General features: G+C 39.7%; 1 protein-coding gene across 1 annotated transcript; it reads right to left on the reverse strand.

Moving 5' to 3' along the window:
* Positions 1-26,323, reverse strand: LOC139444684 (uncharacterized). Its single transcript, XM_071225616.1, has 11 exons — positions 26,243-26,323; positions 9,175-9,320; positions 7,287-7,419; positions 6,558-6,709; positions 5,505-5,638; positions 4,913-5,038; positions 3,324-3,581; positions 2,349-2,496; positions 1,794-1,959; positions 1,257-1,372; positions 1-622 (listed from the first exon to the last, which is right to left on the reverse strand). The coding sequence occupies exons 1-11, from the start codon at positions 26,321-26,323 to the stop codon at positions 1-3; spliced, it is 2,082 nt and encodes a 693-aa protein (XP_071081717.1).
* Positions 26,324-26,359: the final 36 nt, after the last annotated feature.

The raw sequence follows: 26,359 nt of genomic DNA on the forward strand, positions 1-26,359 counted from the left end.
CTACATGTTTAAAACAACAACATCGACATAAGGGTCTTCCTCTGAGATGTTCTCAACATCGGTGTCATCGGTGACAGTGCTGTCTGTATCCTCTTCCTCACAACGATCGAGCGGTTCATAGTTGATGGTCTGACGCAGATGGAGCACATCTACAGGCAGATGTGCAGCGACATGATGGCGAGCTTCGAATGTCGCTTCGTCATGAAGACGCGTGTTGACAGATTCCGAAACGCTTGCACCATGTAGACTCGACAGGTCAAGGGTCATATCTCCAGTTCCGTTGTGGATATTTGATGTGGCATGGCGGTGAGTATCGAGTGGTGTTATGTCACCATGACGCCCGTTGTCATCTGGAGAAACGCTTGCTCCCTCTTGGCTCCACGGGACAAGGGTCATATCTCCAGTTGCTCCGTGGACGTTTGATGTGTCATCACAGTGTAGGTCGAGTGCCCCTTCATGTGCGTCATGGAAGTGAAGACATGGGTTACCATCTGGAGATACACTTGCACCCTGAAGACTTCCTGTAATTGTACCAGGTCTGTTTGGGTTCCTGTTGCGTGGCACATCCATCCCAAATGAGTTGATTTGATCGTTTTCGTCTTCTATGCATTGTGACGTGTCTCTTGAAATTGGAAAAATAACAGTTGTTGACTTCAATGCTTGATAAAACAAAAACGAATTCTTTTCGAATGTTATTAGTGCCCAGAGCATTGTAATAATCAGATAAGTTTTATGTGCCCGCTTAACGAGTGTATAAAGTTCAGGGCTACATATATCTACAACATAGCTATGAAATAATTTTTTAAAACCCCAAAGTGCCCTCCCTCTATCGGCATATATCAATACGATACAACAGAAAAATATCTTAACATTTATGAAACTTTACTGGTTACATGGGTTGACATTTCTCTTAGCCATGTCCCACGTGTTGGGTGTTGGGGGCCTGATGAATCGTGTCAGAAACAGAAAATTGTTTCAGACTTACAAATAAATATCTCGAAAAGGAGGAGCCGAGCAATGTATTCAGGACATCCAACATCATGTGCAACCATCTTTTGTATGTAAAACTTGAGGTTAAACTATATTCTTTCAAAACAATCCTAGATCAATTGGTCGGTGCATGATATGTCTTGAGGGATCAGCTCGATTGTATTAAGAGGTCTGATTAGAAAGGCCTTCAGAATGTCTGTCGTCATTGACACCCCTCTTTGTACAACGCAATAAGTTAATCAATTGGTATGTCATGAACCACTTACGATTTTCTTTTCCAGATGCCAAAAGCCATCAGAGGGAGTACAATCATTAGGACAAGTCCTAAAGGAAGTAAAACGACCAGCACATACTGGTCGGTGTCCCAACTGTCATGTGGTCTCTGAAACACGTACGTATTGACCTGTAGTGATCTGAACTGATCTAATCAAAGTAAGTGTTATGACATTAACTTGCATATCAAATAAGAATAGTGTACCCGAGAATAAGATTGATTTATGACTTCAAATGTTACTTTCAGAGGCGGCTAAATGGATCGGGTGTTCAGGGTCCGTGACAAGACTGATTGATGGTCATTGTATCTCAAGTGTGTTGATTGTTGCCCATGTCGTAAATCACTGGATTGTCTGGTCCAGCCTCGACAAGTTCAGACATATGGCTTGAATACCTCTTAGTGTGGCGTCCCACAACAACAAAACAAACGAATATACGTCCTCACAAAAGGCAATACATTTTGTGTTATTTTGTTATATATACGTTAACAAGGCATCGACAGCAACCTCTGTTGGCATCGTTTGGTTTACCTTCACCGTCGGATTCTCTTCTTGTCGGGGAGAGTCTAACGGGAGCGGCAGATATTCATTGAGGACTTCATCACTGTTGGATTCGAAGATCATATTTATTGAAGCACTGTCCAGAAAGGTGCCGTTCTCCAAAGCTGAATAGAGTTGTACGTACGTTGTAGTATAACTGAAATATATATTCAAAACAAACATAGTTGAGATCGTGACATTCATTGCAGGACGGAATACTCAAATTCTAAAGTCAATGTAGGCCCCTATTTGTCATACTGGTATAGCAGCATCCTGCTTGTCACTCGGGGACACGGGTAGCCCAGTCGTCTGAGGCACCGCAGTTCTCACTGAAGAGTTGTTCCTTTGGGTACGCCAGGTACTATGATCATGAATTCGAATCCCTGTTCGTCCCGATTTGTCAGCACTATGACCTGCATCACTTGTGCTTTCCTCCCACATTGCGCTGACACGCCATGATATAACCGGAATACTGTTCAAAGTCGCGTTATATCCAACTCACTCACGCAGTCATTCACATACACTCATTCACTGTTTATCACTCACTTGTATTCTGTCTGTGTCTTTGTTGTCAACTTGACATCGACCTTTCCTGGAATTTCCCCAAGTTCGGTCATGAGTCTGTTCAAGCCATCAGCCAGGACACCTCTATTTGTGTGATCAAGTTCTCCCAGGAGCGTGATGTTGACAGTGTCTGAATACAAAGAACATGAGGTTTTTAGGAATAATTCTTATGACATCCAAAGCCTATATGAAGTTATTATTGAAAATGAAGTCTTTGGCCAATTTTTCCATTCAAATATGTTACTTTATTATTAGATAATTCATGATGACGAAATAGTCATTATAAGAAAAACATGTGTTTTAGCAAAAATAACATAATTAATCGCCATGAAATCCTCTTTCCAATTTAGTTTTGATAGAACAAGAAATGCCTTTACTTTGGTCTCAATGGGTTGATCAGATGCTCATTAACAATCGTTACATCAAACAATGTACACAGTCATCTGACTCAATACGTTGGCTGGATACACTGTTCAGAGGGAAAACCAAAACCATGTAACCTGTGTGTTGTCTGACGGCATCTCAAGTTCCTGTTATGTGGCAGTTCATATCGTTACTTTGTTTCTGATGATAGTTAGTGGTAAATTGATTGAAGCGCTCTTAAAATATTGACCTTGGTAGTGACCTTGATAAAGAGTGACCTCCCTTGGATGGAAATGGTCAATCTCCACCCCAGGGCGTGACGCATTTGCTGCCATCCAAGTGTTGAGAGCTTCGCGGTGGGGAGCTTATCTACTTCCTTGTTTACAATTGTTGTTGTACCACATTATTCAAGTCTCTTCGAATCTCTCGAATTCTCTGGAAGGCAGTTGTACCTGTATACGTGCGAGACGAGGGCGTCCACCTACTTGCCTATCGGAAAACACCGACTATTCTGCCTGTTTGCTGGATTCAAGAATGCAGCACGGGACTCACTCAAAACATTCATATTAACATATAAGACAACATTTCACCTACCCACACTTTGGCTGCATCTTTTCCCCAACCATGCAAAATCACAATCACACTTGAACCCAGTTGCCGTCCATCGGTCCGGTGTACAATTCCCTCTGTTAAAGGGGGCGCTGTCACAGAAATTAATCATCTCTTCGCATGTCTCTCCACTCAACTCCACTGAGCAAGCGCAGTTGAAGTCCGTTTCGTTTCCGTCGCATGTTCCTCCATTCTGACATGGCTTCAGTGCACACTGGTTGGTGATGATTTCACATCGTCTTCCTGAATATTATATAATTTATACGACCAAATAGGTGAGGTGTGGTGAAATGGGGCTTAAAGTCGCGTTCTAAATTATTGCCCTTATAGAGCGACATGCATGCAGGTGTGTGTGTGTGTGCGTGTGCGTGTGCGTGTGCCTGTGTGCGCGCGTACCAAATCAGACAGAGTATACTTATTTCGAGCCGACCAGTCCTTGTTTTAGTCCCTTTATGCCGAGCGCACGACAGGGTAATAACAAGTCTGGTATGACGCGGATCGAGACTTCCGCCCCAATCCTTCCACAATCAGGGCGGACGCTCTCCCACAAAACGACCAGAGCTCCAGATAAGCTTTTAATGTTATGGGTATTTTACCCATGCATTTTATAACCCACTAGTTTTTACACATGTGGGTATTTAAGTTAAATATTTAAAAACGCTATTCATCTAGTCTCTGCAAACTGGTGTCGAATGGGTTCGAGAGCTTTATAGGACTAAAAAATACCACAATACTTCCACAAGAAAGTGTGATGGCAAATGATCATGATGTAACTGTCATCTTGGAGTTTGGAAAGGTTGACAAAATGCCTGTTTATAATTTCAAAATTAGTTGCTGATTTGCTCATCGAATATGCAGGGTGACTTCACAATATTTTGATGATAGGCACAAGTTTTATTTTTGTAGCGTATCTGTATTCGTTCGTTGCGTATTTGATACGCTTGGATTTTATTTTACTGCGTAGTTCTGATGCGTATTTTACGCAGATACGCAGCTTATCTGGAGCTCTGACGACCTAATAAATAGAGACTGCTTGCCATCGAAACTACCCACCGAGTATTGTTGCATTTAAAGGTTTTTAGCCCTTCTTCTCCTGTAGAGTTACAGTCGGTGTTTCAAGCAGTTATACCTTGTATTGCTACACTAAATATATTTGACATATTGCTTGCACATATGGATCTGTGTGCATCAGCTCGCGTTTGTGTGTGCTTGGTTTGTGTGTGGACTCATATTTTAGAAAATGGGGGAGCACTTAATGGATAAAATATTAACGGAAATAATTCGGGAAGCAATTTGCATGTTAGCATGTATTGTTACTTTTGTATTATGTGTTTAGTGCTTCCACTCGATTACTCGACTGGTATTCTTAAAAAGTTTGTTTATAGGGGAGATTGTGTGGGTGAGGGGGTTGGGGAGTGTGCATATAGAGAGTTTAGGCCATTGTAGAAACTATGTATTTCTGCAATACCATTGAGGGGGACACGAAATTCACATATTGTAAGCCTAGAGTCGCAAAATGACATGCCTGTTCCTCTTGGGAATCCAAATGTAGAATAAAGATAAAGTCTACTCACCTTTGATCCCCTCGATACAAATGCACTCAAACCTTCCGGGTGTATTTGTGCAACTGCCTCCATGTTGGCACATGTTAATTTCTGTGCATTCATCGATGTCCTGATCGCAGTTATCGCCCTCCCAACCTGCAATTTTATGATTGAAATGAAGCATCACTTGGCGATACCTTTTTACTCGGGACACCCTAAGTTCCGCAACCCACTGAATGATCAGTGTAACATGAATGTCTAATTATGAATCATTAATCCTGAATGAACTAATCCGACCGAACGGATAACAGGGTCTCATTTTACAGTGAACTACGGTTATAACGAACTCAAAGGGACCAATATTTTTGGTTCGTTATAACCGGAGTTCATTATAAGCGTTTGATCTAAAGCATACCGCAAATGGCCGGGACCAAAAACAACGATTCGTTATATCCGTCACTTCGTTATAAACGTGTTCGTTATAAACGTAGTTTACTGTACGTTGGAACCACTTCAATGCAAAAGGGTCATAATACAAGACAAACACAATCGTGCTTTCTTTTCAAATTTAATGTATAATGCGGTAACAAACTCAACATTGACATCAACCTTCTGAAAATACCTTCAACGCACACTTTTGCTCCTGTGTGTGCGTGGCACGTGTAGTGACTCTGGTCAGTAGGGGCCTTGCAATATTTCTCACACACTGACCCGTACCAGTCCGGGTCGCAGTAGGCACGGACCTCAATCTGTAACCTGAAAAAATAATTCAATCCAAACATTTCAGTTTGTCATCTTGTTCTCTCATCTTGCTGTGCAAACTCATATGAAAGCACTTTTATTTAGGTGCCTCATCATATAACCACTGCCACAATTATTTCAGTTTGTTTATAAAAAAAGTAAACAAATTGAATATGAAACAGTCGGGTTCTATACAATAAGCTCTGGGTTATAGTCGAAAGGTGTAATGCAATATTGTTCAACAACCTGGTTATGGTAAGGAGAGGTGAATTGAATTATTCAGAAAATAATCGAAGTAAATGGTTTCATATTTATGACGGCAACTCGGAGGTGGTCTTAGGTGAGCTCGTGCCCTGTCGTGCTAGAGACAGCGTGGTGTGCAACTACGCTTAATAGCTTTATTTGGATTCACCTGGTGCAGGTAACGTCTGAATGAAGCCCCGACGCAATCACAATCACCACAGTCGGTGGAGTACAGAAACATGCAAGGCAGAAACAACCCAAGCAATCCATCAACATCCCTCACAGCAGACACCATTTCAATGTTTATTGCACCAGCAACTCGACTGAAATATTTCGGACACAAACGTTTCTCATTCACATTATCTTTTCTTTGTAACAATCCACCCTTCACGATCAATGAATCTGTTTCACTACACAGTCAAGATTAAAACCACTCCTGTCACAGAATCATCCCTGTGCCAATGACTGGCCTCTTTATGTTGTAACATGAGCCAAACATCGAGATAAGTAAACCTTGGGTGTTAATCAAATAGACCTGAGGTTTAGATGCATCAGTCAGATCAACATTCAAAACCCAAATGGTATCCATAGAATAGCAAACATAGGAAATTATTCGCTCTGTTCAAAGTTTTATTCCGGCCCCCAACCTAATTTTATTGTATCATCCCAGTTATGTCTTAGTCTGACTCACTTTGTTCTTCCCCACACTGTGTATGGGGTGTACACGGCTGTCTGTTTTGTAGCAGCGGCCTGGATGTTGATCAGCTTGGAGAGTGTGTCCATTAGGTCGTCAATGGAGGTGCCATCATGGTCATACACCTGCACCGTTATTTCCATCGAGGACTGGAGAAAAGAACATATATATTCTCTGCTTAGTTTGTTGCTTAACACGACAGACAGCAATATTCCAGCTAAGCTAAAACAATATGCTATTACTTAATGAGTGAGTGAGTTATGTTTAACGCCGATTTTAACAGTATTCCAGTTATATCACGGCGTGTCAGCTTAATGTGGGAGGAAAACCCGAAGTAATGCAGATTTCAGACGTTTACCACTTCGGTGAAACCCACGAGCACGGCTATGGTGCTGACAAAACCAGAAACATAATTGGGGCGAACCGGGATTCGAAACCACAATCATAGGTTTCTGGCGTGCCCAAGGAACGCAACTCTGCACAGCGAATTGCGGCCCCTTAGACGACTGGGCCACCCGTGCCCCCTTATTACTTAATCATTCACTTGATACATGTATTGTCAATGACAATGACATTGAACCTAATCTATGACGTGGCATGGTGAGACCTGTGTCTGTTAGTTTCATTATCAACATTCACAGAACAGTTACGGGTTCATATATGTAGCTTGAAGATTTACAATATAAGCTGACATGAGTGTAATTCAAATTTAGGTGACACTCCTACCGGTACTGCTTTGGGCACTGGTATGATGATAGGATTCGCTGTTCCTAGAATGCTGCTTCCAAAGTTGATCGTGTTATGGTTATCTATGTAGTTTGTGGTCACCATATAAAGAGAGCACGGCGCTCCGTCTGGCCTGGAATAACATAATATTGTTGTCTGATGCTGTCAAATCTACAGGTAACATAACTCTACATTAAAAACACGTTATTTTCCCCTCCTACACATTGTAAACCAAAGGCGTAAATTCACTATATTAATTTACTAAATAAAGTCAAATGCACTTAAGAATTGATCCATACAGTTAGCACATCGGTTTTTCGATTCGGTAACAGACAAAAATACACAGTCAATGCGTATAATTACATTCGATAATGAAAACATACAATAGTTTAACCAAAAACACTTTTTTTGTATCAAAGCAGACAAAAATGACGAGATTGGTAAACATTCTAGGTGTAGGAATACATACTGTGACGTGACATGAATCAGGTGATTGTTGAATTTATTCACATATCTTGATATGCCTACAAAGTCAGTAGCCAATCAACTGAGAGTAGGATCAAATTTTAAACAAAGTTCATAGGACCTGTCAATCAAGGCAAAAGGCTAGAAGAAGTGCACCAGTCAGACTGTAACGAGCCGGAACAAATATGTCCGGGAGAATTAGGCGGCTGTTTCAAATGACATGGTCAGTTACCGCCACACAGTTGGAAAAATGCTAGTTAGAAATGCAACCCGAAGACATGAATGTTGTGGAACCGAGGCGAGCAGAGTGAAAAATAGGCGAGCGAGCCTGCTCGTTTGCTGTTTCATACCTTCTCAGCCTTCTGTCTCAAAGGGCTGTTTGGACACTGAATATGCATGAATTTCGCTACAAGCCCGGTGCATGGCGATACACGTGAGCAGAAAGGGAATTCCATCGACTGTAATATTTGGATTCCCCGACATTCCGTAGTAATAAAAGTGGTCCGTTTCAATGGGCGTGGCTTAACTTTTTACATTTATTGGAAAATGAATGCAATAACACGTGACCAATTCAGCTAACCAGAATGCAGGAATTTCAGTAAACACAAGAAAAATTTTATTGTTCAAAAAAACGCCCAAAATTGTTTCAAGTACAGAAACACGTGACAAACACATTCAAGGTGATTCTATTGCTAATAGTGAGTAAGTAAGTGAGTTGGGTTTAACGCCGCTTTTAACAGTATTCCAGTTATATCACAGCGTGTCAGCTTAATGTGGGAAGAAAGCCCGAAGCGATGAAGGTCTCAGATGTTTGCCACTTCGGTGAAACCCACGAGCACGGGTATGGTGCTGACAAACCTAGAAACATAATTGGGGCGAACCGGGATTCGAAACCACAATCATAGGTTTCTGGCGTGCCCAAGGAACGCAACTCTGCACAGCGAATCGCGGCGCCTTAGACGACTGGGCCACCCGTGCCCCTTATCACTTAATCATTCACTTGATACATGTATTGTCTTTCTTCTAAATATGTACAATGACGCTGGCAGTCATTGAGCCTAATCTATAATCGCGTCGCCCCCTCTATTACTAATACACGGTGGTACCTCGACATGAGTAAGGAAATACCTAAACTATTTTCACAGAAGAATCAGAAAGACAACATTAAAATAACCTTTGTGAGATGTACTTAACCTGATATATTAATGGCAAAAGGGGTCCGGATCATTTTTTGTACACGAGATACGATAGCCTACGACTAGAAAACTGTCCCTAAATGAACATGTCTCACTCAATAGTTTGTTAATAAATATATAAAAAGTACCTACCCATCAATACACAAGATAAACATTAACACATTTATCAATACATAAAGAACGAGCTTCACTGTCACAACACTGTCCACTCATTCCAGGGTACTTACCCATCAATGCACAGGGTAAACTTTGGGTCACATTTATCATTGCACCAATTGGTGAGATGATTGTCACAACAATGCCCGTTGATTTTTTCCCCATCTGACCAGTAACTGATGAACCGAATGTCCAGCTTACCGTCAGTCTTCACATGCTGTTAAGGTATGAATATACGATTCAGACATTTGTATATAGTAGAAAGTAATATCATCTTGAATATGATAAAATAACGTTGACATGAAGAATGTCGAATGAAGTTCGAATTTCTTTCAGTTTCAATTGCCTCCAAAGAATTTAACTATTCAAAATGATTGTGTTAATCCACATACATCGTAAATCGTGTATCTCTATTTGGTAACGGGTACTCGCCTATTCTTAAATATGTTAGATTGTTTAGTGTTGGTCATGACACGTTTCCCTATGGAACAATGTTGTGTTTATCCATACTTGCATTTAGTCATACAAGACAAGTTTATGATGCAAATAAGTTTTGATAACGATTATAATGCAACCACGTACGCAAGTGTTATATGTAATATACTAAGTCTAGTTTTTAATGCTGTAGGAAATATTTCCATACCCATACATATTTTATTCTCACAGGCACTATGTTTCATACGGTGTTATCTCATGACACTTCCGAACGAGCTCTTTCATATGAACTGAGGTGATTTATTATATCAGCTTATATCTTTTAACTTGCTTGGTCAATAGGAGGCAAGGTGCCTGGGGTGACCCAAACGTTTAAGGAGCCGCAATACGCTGTGCAACGTTCCGTCCTCATGTCAAAATCATGTGATTGTGGTTTCGAATCCAATACTCGCCATGATATGTACCCATTTTTTGTCAGCACCATATCCATGCTCATTGGTTTCATTTTAAGTGGTAAACGTCTGAGGCCTGCATCAATTTAGGTGTGTTTCCAACATCAAGCTGATAATCCATAAAAAAAAATTCATGACAATGTATTGTTAAATAATCTTCGCCATCTCCATCTTGTCTGCAGCTAGGCCTAAAATACGGAGGCCTTCAGCCACACATCTGGGTGATTCTATTCACAATCACATTGTAAAAACATGTTCATTCCCAGTAAATCTATCGAGGTATCGATTCTACAATAAACAACCACAAACTCTAAACACTGGAGGTCTATCTCCTGAGTCATTCACTCAATTGAGGCTAAAAAATATTTTTCAGTCCGGATTACAACTCAAAAAGTAAATATCTTGTTATTCGATCTAAAATATAAGTCCTAGTGTCTTGAGAAGTGAATCATGTTTCATTTGTCGTTAGATGACGATGCATGCACGTAGCTCAAGCATATACAGTGCGGGGACCTTTTAGGAAAACACTATGGGACAGTCCGAAGCTCTGTGTAAAATCGTTTATAGGGAACAGCATAGGGATATGGTTGCGGCAGCTGTGGAAAGAGTGATTTTCTGAGTGTTGTTTCACTCTACTGTCAGTAACATTCCGGCTATATCACGGCGGCCTGGAAGAGACAAATCAGTGATAGATAGCATGAGGGAAACGATCACACTGACGACCAGGTCACACATTGTATAATCACCAGATCCTCATTAATCGCAACCTAACAAATACATTTGTGTGAGATTTGTCCTGAGGATTGGTGGAAACCCTACTGTTTGATTGATATTCTAGAAGTCGGTGAGTAAGTAAGGAAACGTACAACTTTATGGATACCAACTTCTGGTTTATTGCATGTAGGGACGTCTTTTACACCACTCAAGTTTGATAACGGTGGAAACCTTATCTCACTAGTCATCAGAGTTGGTAGCTAGTCCTGCTAAACCATGACAAAAGGGAAACATGAAACTACTATTTTATCAAGATTCAAAGATGCTCACATTTTTTTTTTGTATTTGGTGAAATAAATTCACATGCATTACTTAGGCTTAAAACAATCCCGTACAGCACTTGGTATATCCCTAGTTAGTTTTAACGTGTGGAACTTTAAGATGAGTCAATCAACCAATCAGAGCTCGAAAATATGAAAACGCCCCATCATGCTATCAGAGCGGTATTCTGAGTTTGTACGATAGATTTGAAAGCTTAATGCCAGAAATACACTGAACACTTCTGGTTATGATGATATGTATACATTCTATAAGCAAACACAAAATAGGCAATAAAGTGGTAGACTACTATTTCTGTTCGATTGTTTAGGATTCTTGGCCTGGGGCTCAGCTCCATCTGAGTACCCCCTCCATGGCGGATATTGTAATGTTTCGAAAGTTTATGAGAAGGACACAGCACAACAACGACAATGCCCTTCCTTGAACCACGGACATACATAATTTAATATTGTTCCTTGTAGAGCTACATATGTTTATAGTTTCTGTCAGTAAAGCACTGAGAATTATATAATCAGAATAATATCATCAAATGTTACTAGTCAGCTAGAACTAACAGCAATGAATATACACTTGTCCTCATCACAATTTCTTAGTCTTGTCCTAGCGGACTAGCAGACCAACGTGAATCTCAAAGGCTGTAATCGGCTCTTATCGGGTAGAAAATACATAATTATGAGGAGGTCAATATCATTGGTGCACATTGTGCTCGTCTGACGGTGGGGTAAGATGTAGTTATTTATCGTCATGGAAAGAAACGATATCGTCAATGAATGTACACAAGACAAGATCTGCATCACTTCCTCACACACCATTCCTCACACATTAAGCTGGTACGCCGTATTATAACTATAGGACTGTTCTAAGTGGTATTCAACTCAGCCATCAGCCGCCGGGTCAATATTATCTTCCATATTTGCCAGCGGCCATCACGATATATCCATTGAGGATGACATTGACATTGGTATGGTGCTCGAGTTACTTGACAGATGAAGAATATGTTTCCACAAGGTTTTGATAATGTGACATTCCCATTATTTATTATTTTTCAAAACGCCACCTTTGTCATCTGTTAATCCCTCTGTGATTGACAAAGAAACTGTTCACTCAGATCTATAGAACATGAGTATGCAAAAACTATAATAAACAGACTTTCATTTATGCATCTTGAAACTAAAACGGTTCCACATATGTTAATATTGTATACATTACAGTTATGTATAAATTACAAGACACAAATAGAACGACCTCGTACAATGCTTAAGTATAAAGAGAGGAACTAATAGGTTTGATTACCAAAAGGTGCACATGACTCCATGCAGAACATTGGAGAGGCTAAGTAAATTTATCCTCAGAAGGATTTTTTTACAGTATGATATATGGATACGTCCTCTATCTTGTCTGTGGACAATCGCGGTCATTGGTCGGCTTCAGTAGATATATTAACCACCTACCCAGATAGTCAACAGGCAGAGAAGTAAAGTCACACATCCACGTCTTCCCCTTGTTTTCATAACCCTTTAAAACTTATATGTGTGCTACAGTTACCGGGTGCAGATCCGGTAGCAAACGCGACGTCCTTATAACGCCGACTGATGTATCTCATGATCGCATCCACAAGTATCTGCCTTTTAACTGCAGTGACTGACAGTGAGTTTCACTTGTTTCGTCTGTTAGCTACTAGTAGTCCATCATATTGAGGAAATGGAGTGAAAAAGTTAGTTAATGTAACAGTTGTTTTAAGGCCAGCAATATCACGGCGACTGTAAACAATCCAGTGTCTGGGGTACAGTGACATACAATCGACCTGGTCACACATTGTAACTACCCTGACATGGGATACTGGGGATATTTCCACACAACCCAAGGGTATTGATGCAGAGATCTTGTATATATATCAATATACCTTAATGATGGAGACAGATGTGTGTCAATTTTATTTTGTATACTGAAATAAGGCCTAAATGTGTTCTTTCAAGGGGATCATGGTACCTGTTCCTGTTCTAGTTCTTTAAAGGGGATCATGGTACCTGTTCCTGTTCTAGTTCTTTCAAGGGGATCATGGTACCTGTTCCTGTTCTAGTTCTTTCAAGGGGATCATGGTACCTGTGTGTATGGGTGGACCACAGCTGTGCTCAAGTTTTCAAGTTGACTTTGTGACTCAGAACTCTGGTGCATGATCTGATGATAAGAATGACTGGTGTGACAGATTTCCAGGACTATATCATGATCATGTGTTGATGAATCACTATCGAATAGTGATGAAACCAGGTCTTCATGGAAAGGTGAGCGTATCCTGCCCTATTGGTGGCAAACACATGAAAAGGCAAGTCAGTTGTTCACCTGAAAAAACATGGGAACATCTAGTACAAGTCAAAATGTGCAATTGCATCGGACATAATTTCTGTCACTAATGCGTCAAATTTGGAAAGAGCCTCCACATGTCCACCATAAAACGTTTTGAAAGCTTCACTGAGGTCTTGAATGTTGTAAACTTCATCAAACACACTCTGTGCAAGAGTCGTGTGATGCTCTTTTTGAAATCTGGGTAGAAAGAGTATGCACTGGTCACCTTCATTCATAGTTCAGGTGGGTAAATCAGTGGAAGGGGATTGGTTATTTGATGTTTACTGAACGATATCAGATCATCGATATACCTGAAGCTTAAGTTAAACTTCTTGGCTGAATTACCTTGTTTTGACTTTGCCAATCCGATCGGAAATTCCGATTCATATGCATAAAGAAACAAATCCGCAAGAAGGTGAGCACAATTGGTGCGCATGGGGATGCCTACTTCTTGCCTTAATGTCTTATCCCCAAACTTTATTAAACGGACTATGTAAAAGCGTTGATGAACAAAGCTATGTTCACAATTTGCAAACGACCATAAAGAAATTATCACGGAAGGTAAAATGGTCGGCGTATTCTATTGCACATTTGTTCTTCCTCCTTAAACTATTGTCAAACTATTAGATGATATATGTACATATCGTACTTGGAAAGAATACATATATGCACATTTTCATTATAAGTATCATGTTCTGTCTTATGTCTAAAGTTAAAAACGGAAAGGTAATTGTAACGCGGATATTTTTTTCATGTCACCTCAAATTGACAAGTAGAAACATCGCACCACACAATTTTTTTTCAATGTGATATTCTCTTTCAAAAGCTGGTATTTTCATGCCTCAGCCTACCGTGCAAACCGGAACAACCTCATCGGACGATCTGAAGCAGGAACGTCACAGGCGGATGTAGCCAGAGTACGGCACCATCTGTTAGACTTTGTTATTGGCAGGAACAGAAATATACCCCGTATAGCCTCAGTCGGGATGACCTCGTTGCTTGCCCAGGATCGCAACAACATCGTCAACAGCATATGACGAGTCGAGATTTATGCTGCATCGAGCAGATGGAAGATTTATGATGGCCCGATGTCACCATAAAGGTTTAGCCGCAAACAGGTTTGGTAGTGGCAGCGCAGTGATCATCCTGAACCCCAGACACAGCAACACCATCGGTCGAGTGAGATAATATTCGCCACCGTGCGATCCGTTCGTCCATGAGCAAGAGGTGACAGACAATACTTCACGCTAATGGCGAACACGCGAGATTCTGAGTTCTCATGACCTGGACATTCGTCTTCATATTGGACACGTGTCCTGTGTGCCTTGTCATCATTTATCAAATATTCTGATGACGAAGGGAATGTTTGTTGCTTCCCACACTAAATGGGGGTATATTTTCTCCCGTTAACTTCGGTAAATGTCACCGACAGAACCTAACGCAGAGACTTGCATTGAATTGTGACTCTACTTACGAGGGGTGGCTGAAACGTTTTGAGCCTTGTTACGAAGGATGAATAGTACACTCTTATATTTCAGTTGCATGTACTGAGTATATCACGCTTACGGGCTGCAGTTGAACCACAAATACAACCAGGCAGCATATTTCTGCAGGCATCAAAGTGGCTAGGTATTCTCTGTTGATGAAAATCAACAAAATTGGCTACTGCTCTGTCACCAAGTATCTCCAGCTGAAAGGGTTAACTCTAGCAGCCCCCCATACAGATATGGTGTCACCTTCTCTTCATTGTCACAGAGCAAGTAAACTCAACAGAGAAACTTTGCAAATTTAAATACTTTAGGGTATACTTAATCACAAATGTTTGACCAAAATTTCATTTAAAAAACGGAAACAAACAAAAATGAAAGGCGAAATCGTCCCCCAAACGAAAATATTCGCCACTGAGGAAATTCCCAGCAGTGAGGTTAAAACGGGTTCCCGTTCTCAAGTGCACTGAGCAATTTCTACGACGGGCCGGCGCCAGGTTTGCCTTCTTCCTCCTCGGATTTTTCAGTTGCAATTGGGACAAAAAGGACAATACTGTGTACAGTGTCACCCTTTTTATGAATTATTTATTTCATTTTTAAAGTAAACGAATGTTAGATGCACGGATAGTCCAGTTGTCTAAGGCGCCGCAATTAGCTGTGCAGAGTTGGGTCCCTTGGGCACGCCAGAAACCTATGATTGTGGGTTCGAATCCCGATTATGTTTTTAGGTTTGTCAGTACCATACCCGTGCTCGTGTGTTTCACCGAAGTGGTAAACGTCTGAGACCTGCATCACGTAGAACTTTCCTCCCACATTAGTTTTTGTTGTTGCGTTAAGTGTTTAGGAGGTCGCCTTCTGCCTAGGCAATTTCGGCTGACCTGTCCCTCTTTGGGACTCCTGTGTGTGAGTAGGGTACACATATCTATTGTGAGTTTGGTGTTCACATAATTTCTGTTTTTGTATTGATATGATTTCTATTTTCTTATATTGATATGATTTCATTTCTATCCTTGGCTGCTCTGTTTATATACGTTCGAGTAGCTGTCCATCTCTCAGAAATAGAGTTAGTTTGGCCTTCGCTATTGCATCACTTGGCTTTAGGAGATTTATGACAGATAGCGGATCTAACTGCAATTCTTGTTTTAACCTAGCCCGGGCTGGGGCATGGTCTTGACATTCTAGTAACACGTGATCAATGGTTTCAGCCTGATTGCAAGATGAACAAACCTTGTTATAGTGCTTTTTGTGACTGAGTCTGAGGCGTGAGATAGCAATTTCAATTTTCCTTTCATTTGAGTATGAGTTTGGCTTTTGTTGGACCTTGGGTTGAATTTTGTATAGCCATCTACCGATCTTACTTGCGTCCCATTGGGCTTGCCATCTTTCTGCTATGGAGGCTTTGATTTTGCTTTTTATTTCTAGTTTACTAAAGGGAATAGGCTGTATATCCGCTTTGTCTAGAGCTAGCTTCGCCAGTGAGTCTGCTTTTTCATTTCCATGAATATCTATGTGAGAGGGGATCCAACACAGCTCCACCTGTTGCCCTTGGTCCGATAGTTTTGTATATTCGTATAGAATATTGTTGACTGTGTTTGGCCTGGAGTTTGAGTTTCTGCCACTGATGGCCTGAAGTGCACTTAGTGAGTCTGATAGGACGACTGCCTTTGCTTCCGGAAGTTCCGGAATGAGTTTGAGTGCATTATGAATTGCCTCCAATTCAGTCGTGAATACTGACTGACTATCAGGCAAGCGAACTGAATGTGCTTGGTGTTTGGAGCTGTGGATATGGATCCCGTAACCAGCACTGTTGTTGATAGGATTCTTGGATCCATCAGTGTATATATGGGCCCAGCTGTCCGAGGTAGTTTGAATTTTAGTGATAGCTACTGATCGTAGTAGGGTTGGGTTTTCTTTTTTAGTGACTTCTGACGTTAAAGCAGTGTCAACTTTTTGAGTTTTTAAAGTCCAGGGAGGGTGTGACCCTTTGTAGTGACTTTCTGGAGGCTGAATGTCATCACAATTGTGACTTCGAATGAGTTCACGTACTAATATCCCAGATGGCTTTAGTGAGGGATTTTTTCGAGCTAGGGCTTCATCTCGAGCGTTTTTGTCTTGCCATATCTTTTTAACCAAAGAGTTTGATGTTCGTCCCCAGAACGATAATATTGCCTGCTCTCTTCTTAGTTTCAATGGGAGTTCTCCCGTTTCTACTTGTAGTGCTTCTAGTGAGGTGCCTGTGGCCAGCATTAGGGCTTTGTATTATATTCTGTCTAGGCGCCTCAAGACAGAATTTGATGCTAAATGAAAAGCCTCACAACCATAGTCAATTTTTGATCTGATAAGAGATTTGTAGAGGTCCAGCTGAGTGTCCCTCGATGTGCCCCAAGATGTGCCTGAAATTGCCCGTAATACGTTCAGGTCTTTTTGACATCTGTTTTCCACATATTCTATATGTTTGCGCCAAGTGAGGTGTTGATCAAGGATCACCCCAAGAAATATTGTAGATTTTTCGAATTTGATAGGTTTGCCTTTTATGGAGACACGGGGTATCATAGCATCTTTCCCCCGGCGTTTGAATAGAACTCCAACATTTTTTTCACTTGAAAGGGTGAATCCCCATTTATTGCACCATTGATCTACTCCGTCCAGGGCTGACTGGAGTTTTTTTCTGATTTGTGAAATATATCTGTGCTTTACCCATATTGCTCCGTCATCAGCGAACTTAGAAGTTTGGGTAGGAGAGTTGACATGGTCAAAAAGATCGTTGATCATGATATTGAACAGGGTTGGGCTTATGATGCTGCCTTGTGGCGTGCAAATGTCCAGTGCCATAGGATCAGATCGATTGTTCCCTATTTTAACTGATAGCGACCTGTCTTGCAGGAAGCTGTCTATGAAGTTTGCCATGTTCCCTTCTACTCCATTTTGTGCTAGTTTTGAGAGGAGTCCGTCATGCCATACCACGTTGAAGGCTTTACTGAAGTCCAGAAATACTGCAGCTAGGTATTGTCTGTTTATTTGCGCTTTTTTTATTTCTTTTTCCAGTCTTAGAATATGATCTAGACACGAGTGTCCCTTCCTAAAGCCACTTTGGCCAGGTTTTATGTGGTTGCCAGTTTCAAGGTGATGCATGAGCCTTTTCGTAACCATGCCTTCCATCGCTTTGCACATGTTTGAGGTGAGTGAGATCGGTCGATAAGAGTTTGGTAGGGCTTCGTCTTTCCCTTGCTTTAGCAGCGGGATAACTGCAGCATGTGTCCATACTTTTGGGACTTCTCCTTTGGACCATATCGTGTTATACAACTCAGTGAGTAAGCCTTTGGTTTGATCAGGTAGGTTTTTCAATATCTCGTAGCTGGTTGTGTCAAGACCAGGTGCTGTGCCTTTTCTTTGTTGTATCATATCATCAAACTCTGTCACAGTAAATGGTATATTGTATACCAGATGCTTGCTTTGCGGTCGTTTTGAGATCTTAAGCATAAGCATTTTTTCCTGTTTGAATTCTTCGCTGCAATTTGTGTTGCTGCTGACAGATGAGAAGTGCTCAGCTAGAATGTTGGCCTTTTCTTTGACTGTATGGGCGTTGGCTAACTTGGGAATTTTTGTGGGTTTACGTTTGTCACTGATTGCGTGTATTTTTCTCCAGCATTTGTTTTCTCATTGAGAGATTTGCAGAAGGTCTGCCATGACTCTTTTTTAGAATCGTCTATGAATTGTCTTACTTTTGTCCTGGCTGCTCGGACTTGGGCGAAGGCTGATTTATCCCTTTTTGACCTATTTAGGGCTTTCTTTCTCACTGTCCTAGCTTTTGCTATTTCCCTGTTCCACCATGGTACCGGAGTTTTGCCAGTTTTGTGGGGTTTTTTTGGAATTGATTTTTCAGCTGCGGCAATAATTGCTGAGGTGAGATTTTGGAAAAAAAGATTATCCGAGGCAATTTCTGAGGACTTGAATGATATACATTCCTTCCTGAATTTAGGCCAATCAGCCTTTGCATAGTCCCATGTGGGCTGAGGATTGGGCTGTTCCTCTAATTGTGGTATAGGAAGGTGATCGCTTCCCCAAGTGTCGTCATGGACTTGCCATTAGCAATGTCAGGCGACGTTTTTGATGGCAATTGTGAGATCAATTGAACTCCATGTGTTGTGGACTTGGTCATAACGTGTGTGACTGCCGTTGTTCAGAGTTATGAGATTGTCGCCTCAACCCATTTCTCTACCATTTTGCCGTATTTGCATGAATCATTCCTGTCTTCCCAAAGAGGGCTGTGGGCATTAAAGTCACCAAGGATTATCCCATTTTGATTCTCCAGTAACGAGAGATGAGATTTTAGACAGCATATATAATCTTAAAAGTAACAAGGCAGCTGGTATAGATGATACTATTCCTGAATTCTTTAAACATTCTTCAGATTTACTACTTCCATACTTAGAATTAATATTTAATTTGATATTAGAAAATGGACATTTTCCAAATTCATGGTCGATTGGTATTATCATCCCAATCCATAAACAAGGTGATATAAATAACGTAAATAATTACAGAGGTATTACCCTTTTAAGGATATTCAGTAAGATAGTTACATCTATCGTTAACAAGAGATTAGTGTTCTGGGGTAATGCTCGGAATCGCGAAAAGATCACTAGAGATATTGATGGTGGCTGGACATGCAGGATACATCATTTCCAGTGTATGCAGGCACCTCGTCTTTGTTTCACTCGGTATTTGAAACTTTGATATACAAGGCTACGGCCACCAAGCCATTCACAGGTGCATATGTCTATTTACAATGAAGTTGTTTGGCGTTCCCAGTATTTATATACTATCACTGATTACTTGTAAACTGGTCACTGCAAGTGCTTTAATTATTTAAATATCAATGAACTGGGTTTATTCACATGCTAGTTTTCATAGATTCAAGCTTAGTTAGAATCCTTGTTTATCTGTGAACTGGTCTTCCAACTGGTGACATTTTAGTGATGGATGTAGTTTAATACCTTTGGACTACATGTAACATTGCTGGTTTTACGAGGTGCTGTTTATTTCCAGGCCACCCTGATCGTCTTTTACTTCTACTACATGCGTGGCTAGAGGCGACATCAAAGGCGCCGCACAGCATTTATTAGGCAACAGACCGAACCACCACCCCACCCTGTCGGTAGGGAATATATAATCGGTGCGCACATAACTGTGTCCAGTCTACCGCGGGGTATGATGCGGTGTCAGTGTCGACTGATTTCGTGATAGTTGTGAAAAAAAATCGTTGTATATCGTATTTTTGTGTTACTAACTATCCCCTTATTTGCCAAAAGAAAACGGATATTACCAGCAATAAGTCAGTAAACTGACAGATCCACTGACTGCAACATTCATTATATAAAGTTAACGGTCCTGTTTGTGTGTACTAGACGTAACATTCGAAGGCTAATAAAGTCAATTTTAAGACAGTACAGACTATGAAACCGAAAGGTAATATGTCCAGAACGCATCTGTTGTGTATAAGAGGATGTCTAATCCCTGAGATGTTATAACGTAGATCGCGAGGGCGAAACATTAAAGTAGATACACGAGAGTTGGGACACTGACTGTGTAACACTTAGACATGCGGTTTGAAATCAGTCCCTCACATGAGAGATTAGGTTAATTAAACACAAAATTTTGCTTTCATATAAAGTATTGTGAGAAATGGGGAGCCAATATGCAAGTATTATACGCAATCACACACGGAAGCATATTATAGTTGATATAGTATATGTTTTCATTAATCTGAACACATACATATCAACAATATGCAAATTAACAAGTGAAATAAAAAATCTTTGTTGCATGTTAATGTTTTTTGTTTTCACTTTGACATAATATATCATAACAGAGTAAGAGAAGGTTTGGGATTCCTCTTGAAAGTACTAAAATAACAACTGTTGTGTACTGAACAGGGAGTTTTTATGATAAAAAACATTGACTATCAATTTCTTCTCTTATTTTCCAATGTAGTTCACTTCAAATTTCTTATCTTTTTCTTAACTGTTAAAAAAACCCTTATAACATGATCACAATTTAATAGGCCTGTTGAATGTCATCCTGTGAGATCTGTCACATCTGTCACGGATTTGATGCTTTCTACAGGTTCAGCCATTTCCAATTTCCTCCATTGGTTATTGGAAACTTTTAGGAAAATATTTCCTTTCTCCCTTAATCCCATCTTTAATGCACGCAAAATGTCAAACATATACTTAGATAAAAAAATTTATATAATCCATACAATAAATAATGTTTATTAATTAAGATATGGACGGGTGTATGGAACAGTCCCTTTGAATATTTTTGATTTAACACAAATTTATGTACAATTTGACAGGTTATAATATCACAATTCACCACCACTTGCCAAGTTCACTGAAATGTCAACAGTTGGAAGTTGTTACAGATAAACACGGATTCTAACCAAGTCTGATATTCTTTTACATAGAATGCATGAGTGACTTCTCTCCATCAGAATAACGAACAGGGAAATAAACTGCTAAAAATCCTGAATATATCCTGTATACATGTATTAAGTATTTACTATCAATTTCCTCTAATAATAAAATGTTACCTTTGGCAAGCTCCAATACTCAGCAGGAACATTTGGGCAATTGTAAAAATCACAACCCCTGATGTAAAACTGTCCACATGGTCACACCCAGTGATTGTTAAGATAACAAATCCTAGCTACAGTCAGACAACATGACAGTCTATATTCATTTCCACTATCCTCCAATAAATAGTGGGTAATGTCAGAATTACATCCTCTGAAAAGATGCTTCAAGCCCCCCACTAAACATCCTCTCGTTAACTTTCTCGTCCAACGTATTTAAATCTATCTCCACACGCTGCGCTTGTTCCAATAACATTCATATATTATCATCATCAATTATAGCTTTTACGTCGACTTAACAGTCTTGTATTTCGTCCACACACTCACTCACTCACTCACTCACCCAAAACTCACTCACTCACTCACTCACCCAAAACTCACTCACTCACTCACCCCAAGCCCACTCACTCACTCACCCACCCAAAACCCACCCACCCACTCACTCACTCACTCACCCAAAACCCACCCACTCACTCACTCACTCACTCACTCACCCACCCAAAACCCACCCACTAACTCACTCACCCAAAACCCACCCACTCACTCACTCACCCGTCCAAAACCCACTCACTCACTCACTCACCCACCCAAAACCCACTCACTCACTCACCCAAAACCTACTCACTCACTCACTCACTCACTCACTCACTCACCAGAAACCCACTCACTCACCCACCCAAAACTCACTCACTCACTCACTCACTCACTCACTCACTCATACGTAATCATACGTCATCATGCTGAATATCAACTCTTTATAACCGGTAACTCTCACACCTGATTTATTTGTCTGAATGGAACGTCTGAAAACAACGGGTTAACCGTTACACAGTAATTCGGGGTGATGTTTTTTGTGCTACAGAATCAAAGTACCGTTGTGCTACATGTATATATAAGATGTTACGATGATGTGTCATTCCTTAATCAGTACGATGTATAGTATAAGTATATACACTTAAAACTAGACACATGTTAACGATAATAATGACAGAGAAATTAATAAACGCAGGTCGGGTCAGTATAATTTCATTGCTTAATTATAAGTTGCCATTTTGTAAACAATTTTTTATAAGGTGGAAGAAATGATGGTGCAGAAAAAAGACTAGCAATTAACACTATAACCGTGATGCAATAGCGTTACTCAATACAATCCACAAAGAACAATATATAGGGCGCCTTTTTACTATTTATTCCATATTTTATATCAATAATTCATTTATGGGTACCAAAGAATGAATTTATATCACAAATATTATTATTATACCATGAAATGTTTATTGATACCGCAAATCGATTTTTAGATATCAACAACAGAATTTATCAAATAATGTACTTTATCATCTAAAAAATCGAATGAGGTATTATATCTATAGCCTTCGTCTCCGTGACCTTATGCACATTTTTTAACAGTTCGTGTAGATAGGTACAGTATGTTTACATATATAGTCATATTCAGTCGAGGTGAGGTGAGGTGAAATGGGGTTTAACGTCGCGTCCAAGATTATTGCACTTATATAGCGACGTGCATGTACGTGTGTGTGTTTGTGTGGCTGCTTGTATTAGTCCGGACTGATGCCGATTTATAGTGCTAGCTCACTGAGATACCATGCCGCAGTTTAACATGAATACCCCACTCAGACACAGTATACTGACTCCGAGCCGACCAGTCCTTGTTTTAGCCCCTTAATGCCGAGCGCCAGACAGGGTAACAACAAGTACCATCTATTAACGTCTTTTGGTATGACGCGGCCGGGGATCGAACCCCGGACCTTCCGCTCTGCGGGCGGACGCTCTACCACTAGACCACGGAGGCGGTCCCATATTCAGTTGATGTATCTACATATGTGTAAGGGCAAGCTTCTTCCCTTTATTTAATCAGTTTTCCGCCTGGCTCTGAATGTGGAACACAGATTTTAGAATTACATATATATCTTGTTATAATTGTATTTTTATGCGATTTGAATATTCATATTTACTATTGTACTTATGTTATATATTTACATGTCACCATATATTACCATTATCGCTTGTTAAATAAACACAGTTGACAAATACTCAAAAGCAAATGACTAGTAAACTAATAATGTATGTTGAAAATAATATAGTTAATGCCAAAATGATGTATCAAGGGTCAAGAAGAAGATATATTGACAGTAACGCTGGGAAACTATTCAACTAACCCGTGAAAACAAAAGTGCTTTAGCTCAATGTTTACCTCTCCTGCCGGCCATTATGCAACGGCCATCTTTACACAACCCCGCGCTCACGTCTATGTAAGGGTAATTAGTAGAACCCTCTCCCTCAAGTGTATCTTCCATGATATAACCTACTCTCATTAATTAAATGCTGACAAATAGACCCAACCATCATAAAGTAATTAGGGTCCAATAAAAACAATGCCCCGCCAAACCTCATAAACATAATATAGACCCTGATCGGATAACATCAAAAATATTTGTACGGGGCTATAACAAAGCACTTTTTAATAAAAGATTAAAAAATAGTAATAAAAAAGCTATCCGATCTTGGCCTAAATCATTTTGCTAATATCGCCCATAATTATTGTGCCAAATATGTAGTTGCATCTATCAAGAGTAAAATGTATGATATATTTCGTACACAGTGGAGTGTGGATGTGTGTCAGCCACAAGGTGTAAATGGTACAGGAGGAAACAAATTAAGAATGTATTGTAATTTCAAGTATTTACCAAATTGTGATTTTTATGTTAGTAATTTTATGCCTCGTTCTTATAGACGAGCAATTGCTAGTTTTAGAAGTGGAACAGCCCCTATAAGGATTGAGACGGGACGATACGATTGCACAGTTTTAAATGAGAGATATTGTTTTTCATGTCAGAATATTTTAGAAGATGAATGCCATGTTTTACTTATATGTCCTTTATACAATGTTGAGAGATCCCAGTTACTTGATCCATGTTTTAACACTTGTCCAAATTTTGATATTTTACCTGATATTGAAAAGCTATGTTTTATACTGTCCAGCCATGATGTTTGCTATGTTGTGGCCAAAACCTGCTATGAATTTTAAAGAAAAGAAAAGACATTTTATATCGTTGTTAATCACGTTGTTTATATATATTTTTAATATATATCTGTATATATGTGTAAATAGTATATATAGTCTCTCATAACTCCATGTGGAGTGGCTCAATTTTTTATAAGATGCTGTATTTTATAATGTACATTTATGAGGTGAGACTTAAATAAAAATATGTCTGTCTGTCATAATCACTCAAAGTCGTACTACAGATATTTAATGTCAAAAAAAAACAAAAAACATTTGAATGGCAATAACATTTAGTAGGATCATGTATTCTCTTGACACGATCGCAAAACATCATGTAGAAGCCACACCAGTACTCATATTTTCCTACAAAATCACACATCTAAAAATGAGACATCCGCAAGTACAAAAAAATAACATGTGTGTTATCATTTTTCGTCAGGATATCAAAAATGTCTCTCCTTGTTACCACCACCAAGTTCAGCTTAACATGGGTCCTCCTTTGGTAAAAAGTTTGTTCCCCCTCTAATGAGTGTGACACGCGTGGCGGACGGGTTCCACACAAGTGACCAACGGGGTGCACACGGGTTCGGTAACGCGGTGCCCATGCGTGTAAGGGGAATGAACTTCTAGGCAGTAGTGTATATATATTCACATCTAAAGGTTATCAAATATTGGTTAAGATTATTGAATATGCCATCTTATAGGTTCCCGAAAAAATGTTATAATATGATGGTACTCTTTGATAAAAATGGAAAACGAAACTGGGTAACAGACGTCAAAGACTTGCTGTTTTCTGTGGGTTATGGCTATGTATGGTGTGAACAAAATATACAATGTCATTCTTATTTCATTAGATCATAAACACAAAGACTAAAAGATATATATTTACAAAATTGGTATCAATCTGTATCTGAATCAAACAAATGTATTTATTACAAAATGGCAAAAAATGATTTATATCCCGAACAGTATTGATCTTGTTTAAACGTAAAAACATTCCGAGTTTCCTTAGCAAGATTTCGATGTTGTTCACATGATTTATTTATTGAAACTGGACGTTTCACGGGTATTAAAAGAGAAGAACGCATTTGTCAATTGTGCGCCCTAAATGACATTGAAGATGAATACCACTTCCTTCTTATATGCCTATTTTATGCAACATTAAGGGCAAAGTATATACCTGAATAATACCATGTCAATCGCAATTTCTTTAAATTCACATCTCTGTTACACAACTCTAAGTACTTACTTTTACAAAATATATCTATGTACATTTATCATGCAATGTGACACAGAAAAAATATTATGTTATAGACTCTACTACTCTGAATGTACAAATCATAAACATACATAGGCCTGTGACCTCCATCAGTACGGAAATAAAGAAATTCAGAAAGAGGACACTTTATCAGTTTAAAGTTAAACCTTGTTAACTCGAACCCGATTATTTCCTTTAAGAAGGTGTCACTTCTGATCACCTAATAGTCTTACATCGGCACCCAGCTTGTCTCGAAAAACGGATAAATCGACATACAAGAACTTCGAGCTAAGGCGGTTCACTGCTTCGATCATTGGAATAAAAACCGTACAAATACACTCTTTGATAAATAGCTTTCTTGTTTATTTCTTAAACTCCGTGAATGTGAATAATATACAATAAAACGAGTTTTAATTTCAGTGTGCAAGTATGACTTAAGCACTTACCGATATCAACAGCAGCCAGAGTGCAAAAAGCACACACAAACAGTGTGCTGGCCAGCATCTACAAGTAGACATCGTATCCATAAGTCGTCATCAGAACTGTTCTTGATGGAGGGTTGT

The sequence above is a fragment of the Haliotis cracherodii genome, unplaced genomic scaffold (assembly GCF_022045235.1).
Source record: "Haliotis cracherodii isolate W230 unplaced genomic scaffold, xgHalCrac1.p SCAF_6, whole genome shotgun sequence".
Taxonomy (NCBI): Eukaryota; Metazoa; Mollusca; class Gastropoda; order Lepetellida; family Haliotidae; genus Haliotis; species Haliotis cracherodii.

Excerpts from the sequence above, each read along its gene's own strand:
- LOC139444684 (XM_071225616.1), bottom strand. The coding sequence starts at position 26,323 with ATGGATACGATGTCTACTTGTAGATGCTGGCCAGCACACTGTTTGTGT. Across the intron at positions 5,039-5,504 it reads AGCAAAAGTGTGCGTTGAAG|GTTGGGAGGGCGATAACTGC; the intron begins GTATTTTCAGAA and ends ATAAAATTGCAG. Across the intron at positions 1,960-2,348 it reads AAGACACAGACAGAATACAA|TTATACTACAACGTACGTAC; the intron begins GTGAGTGATAAA and ends TATATATTTCAG.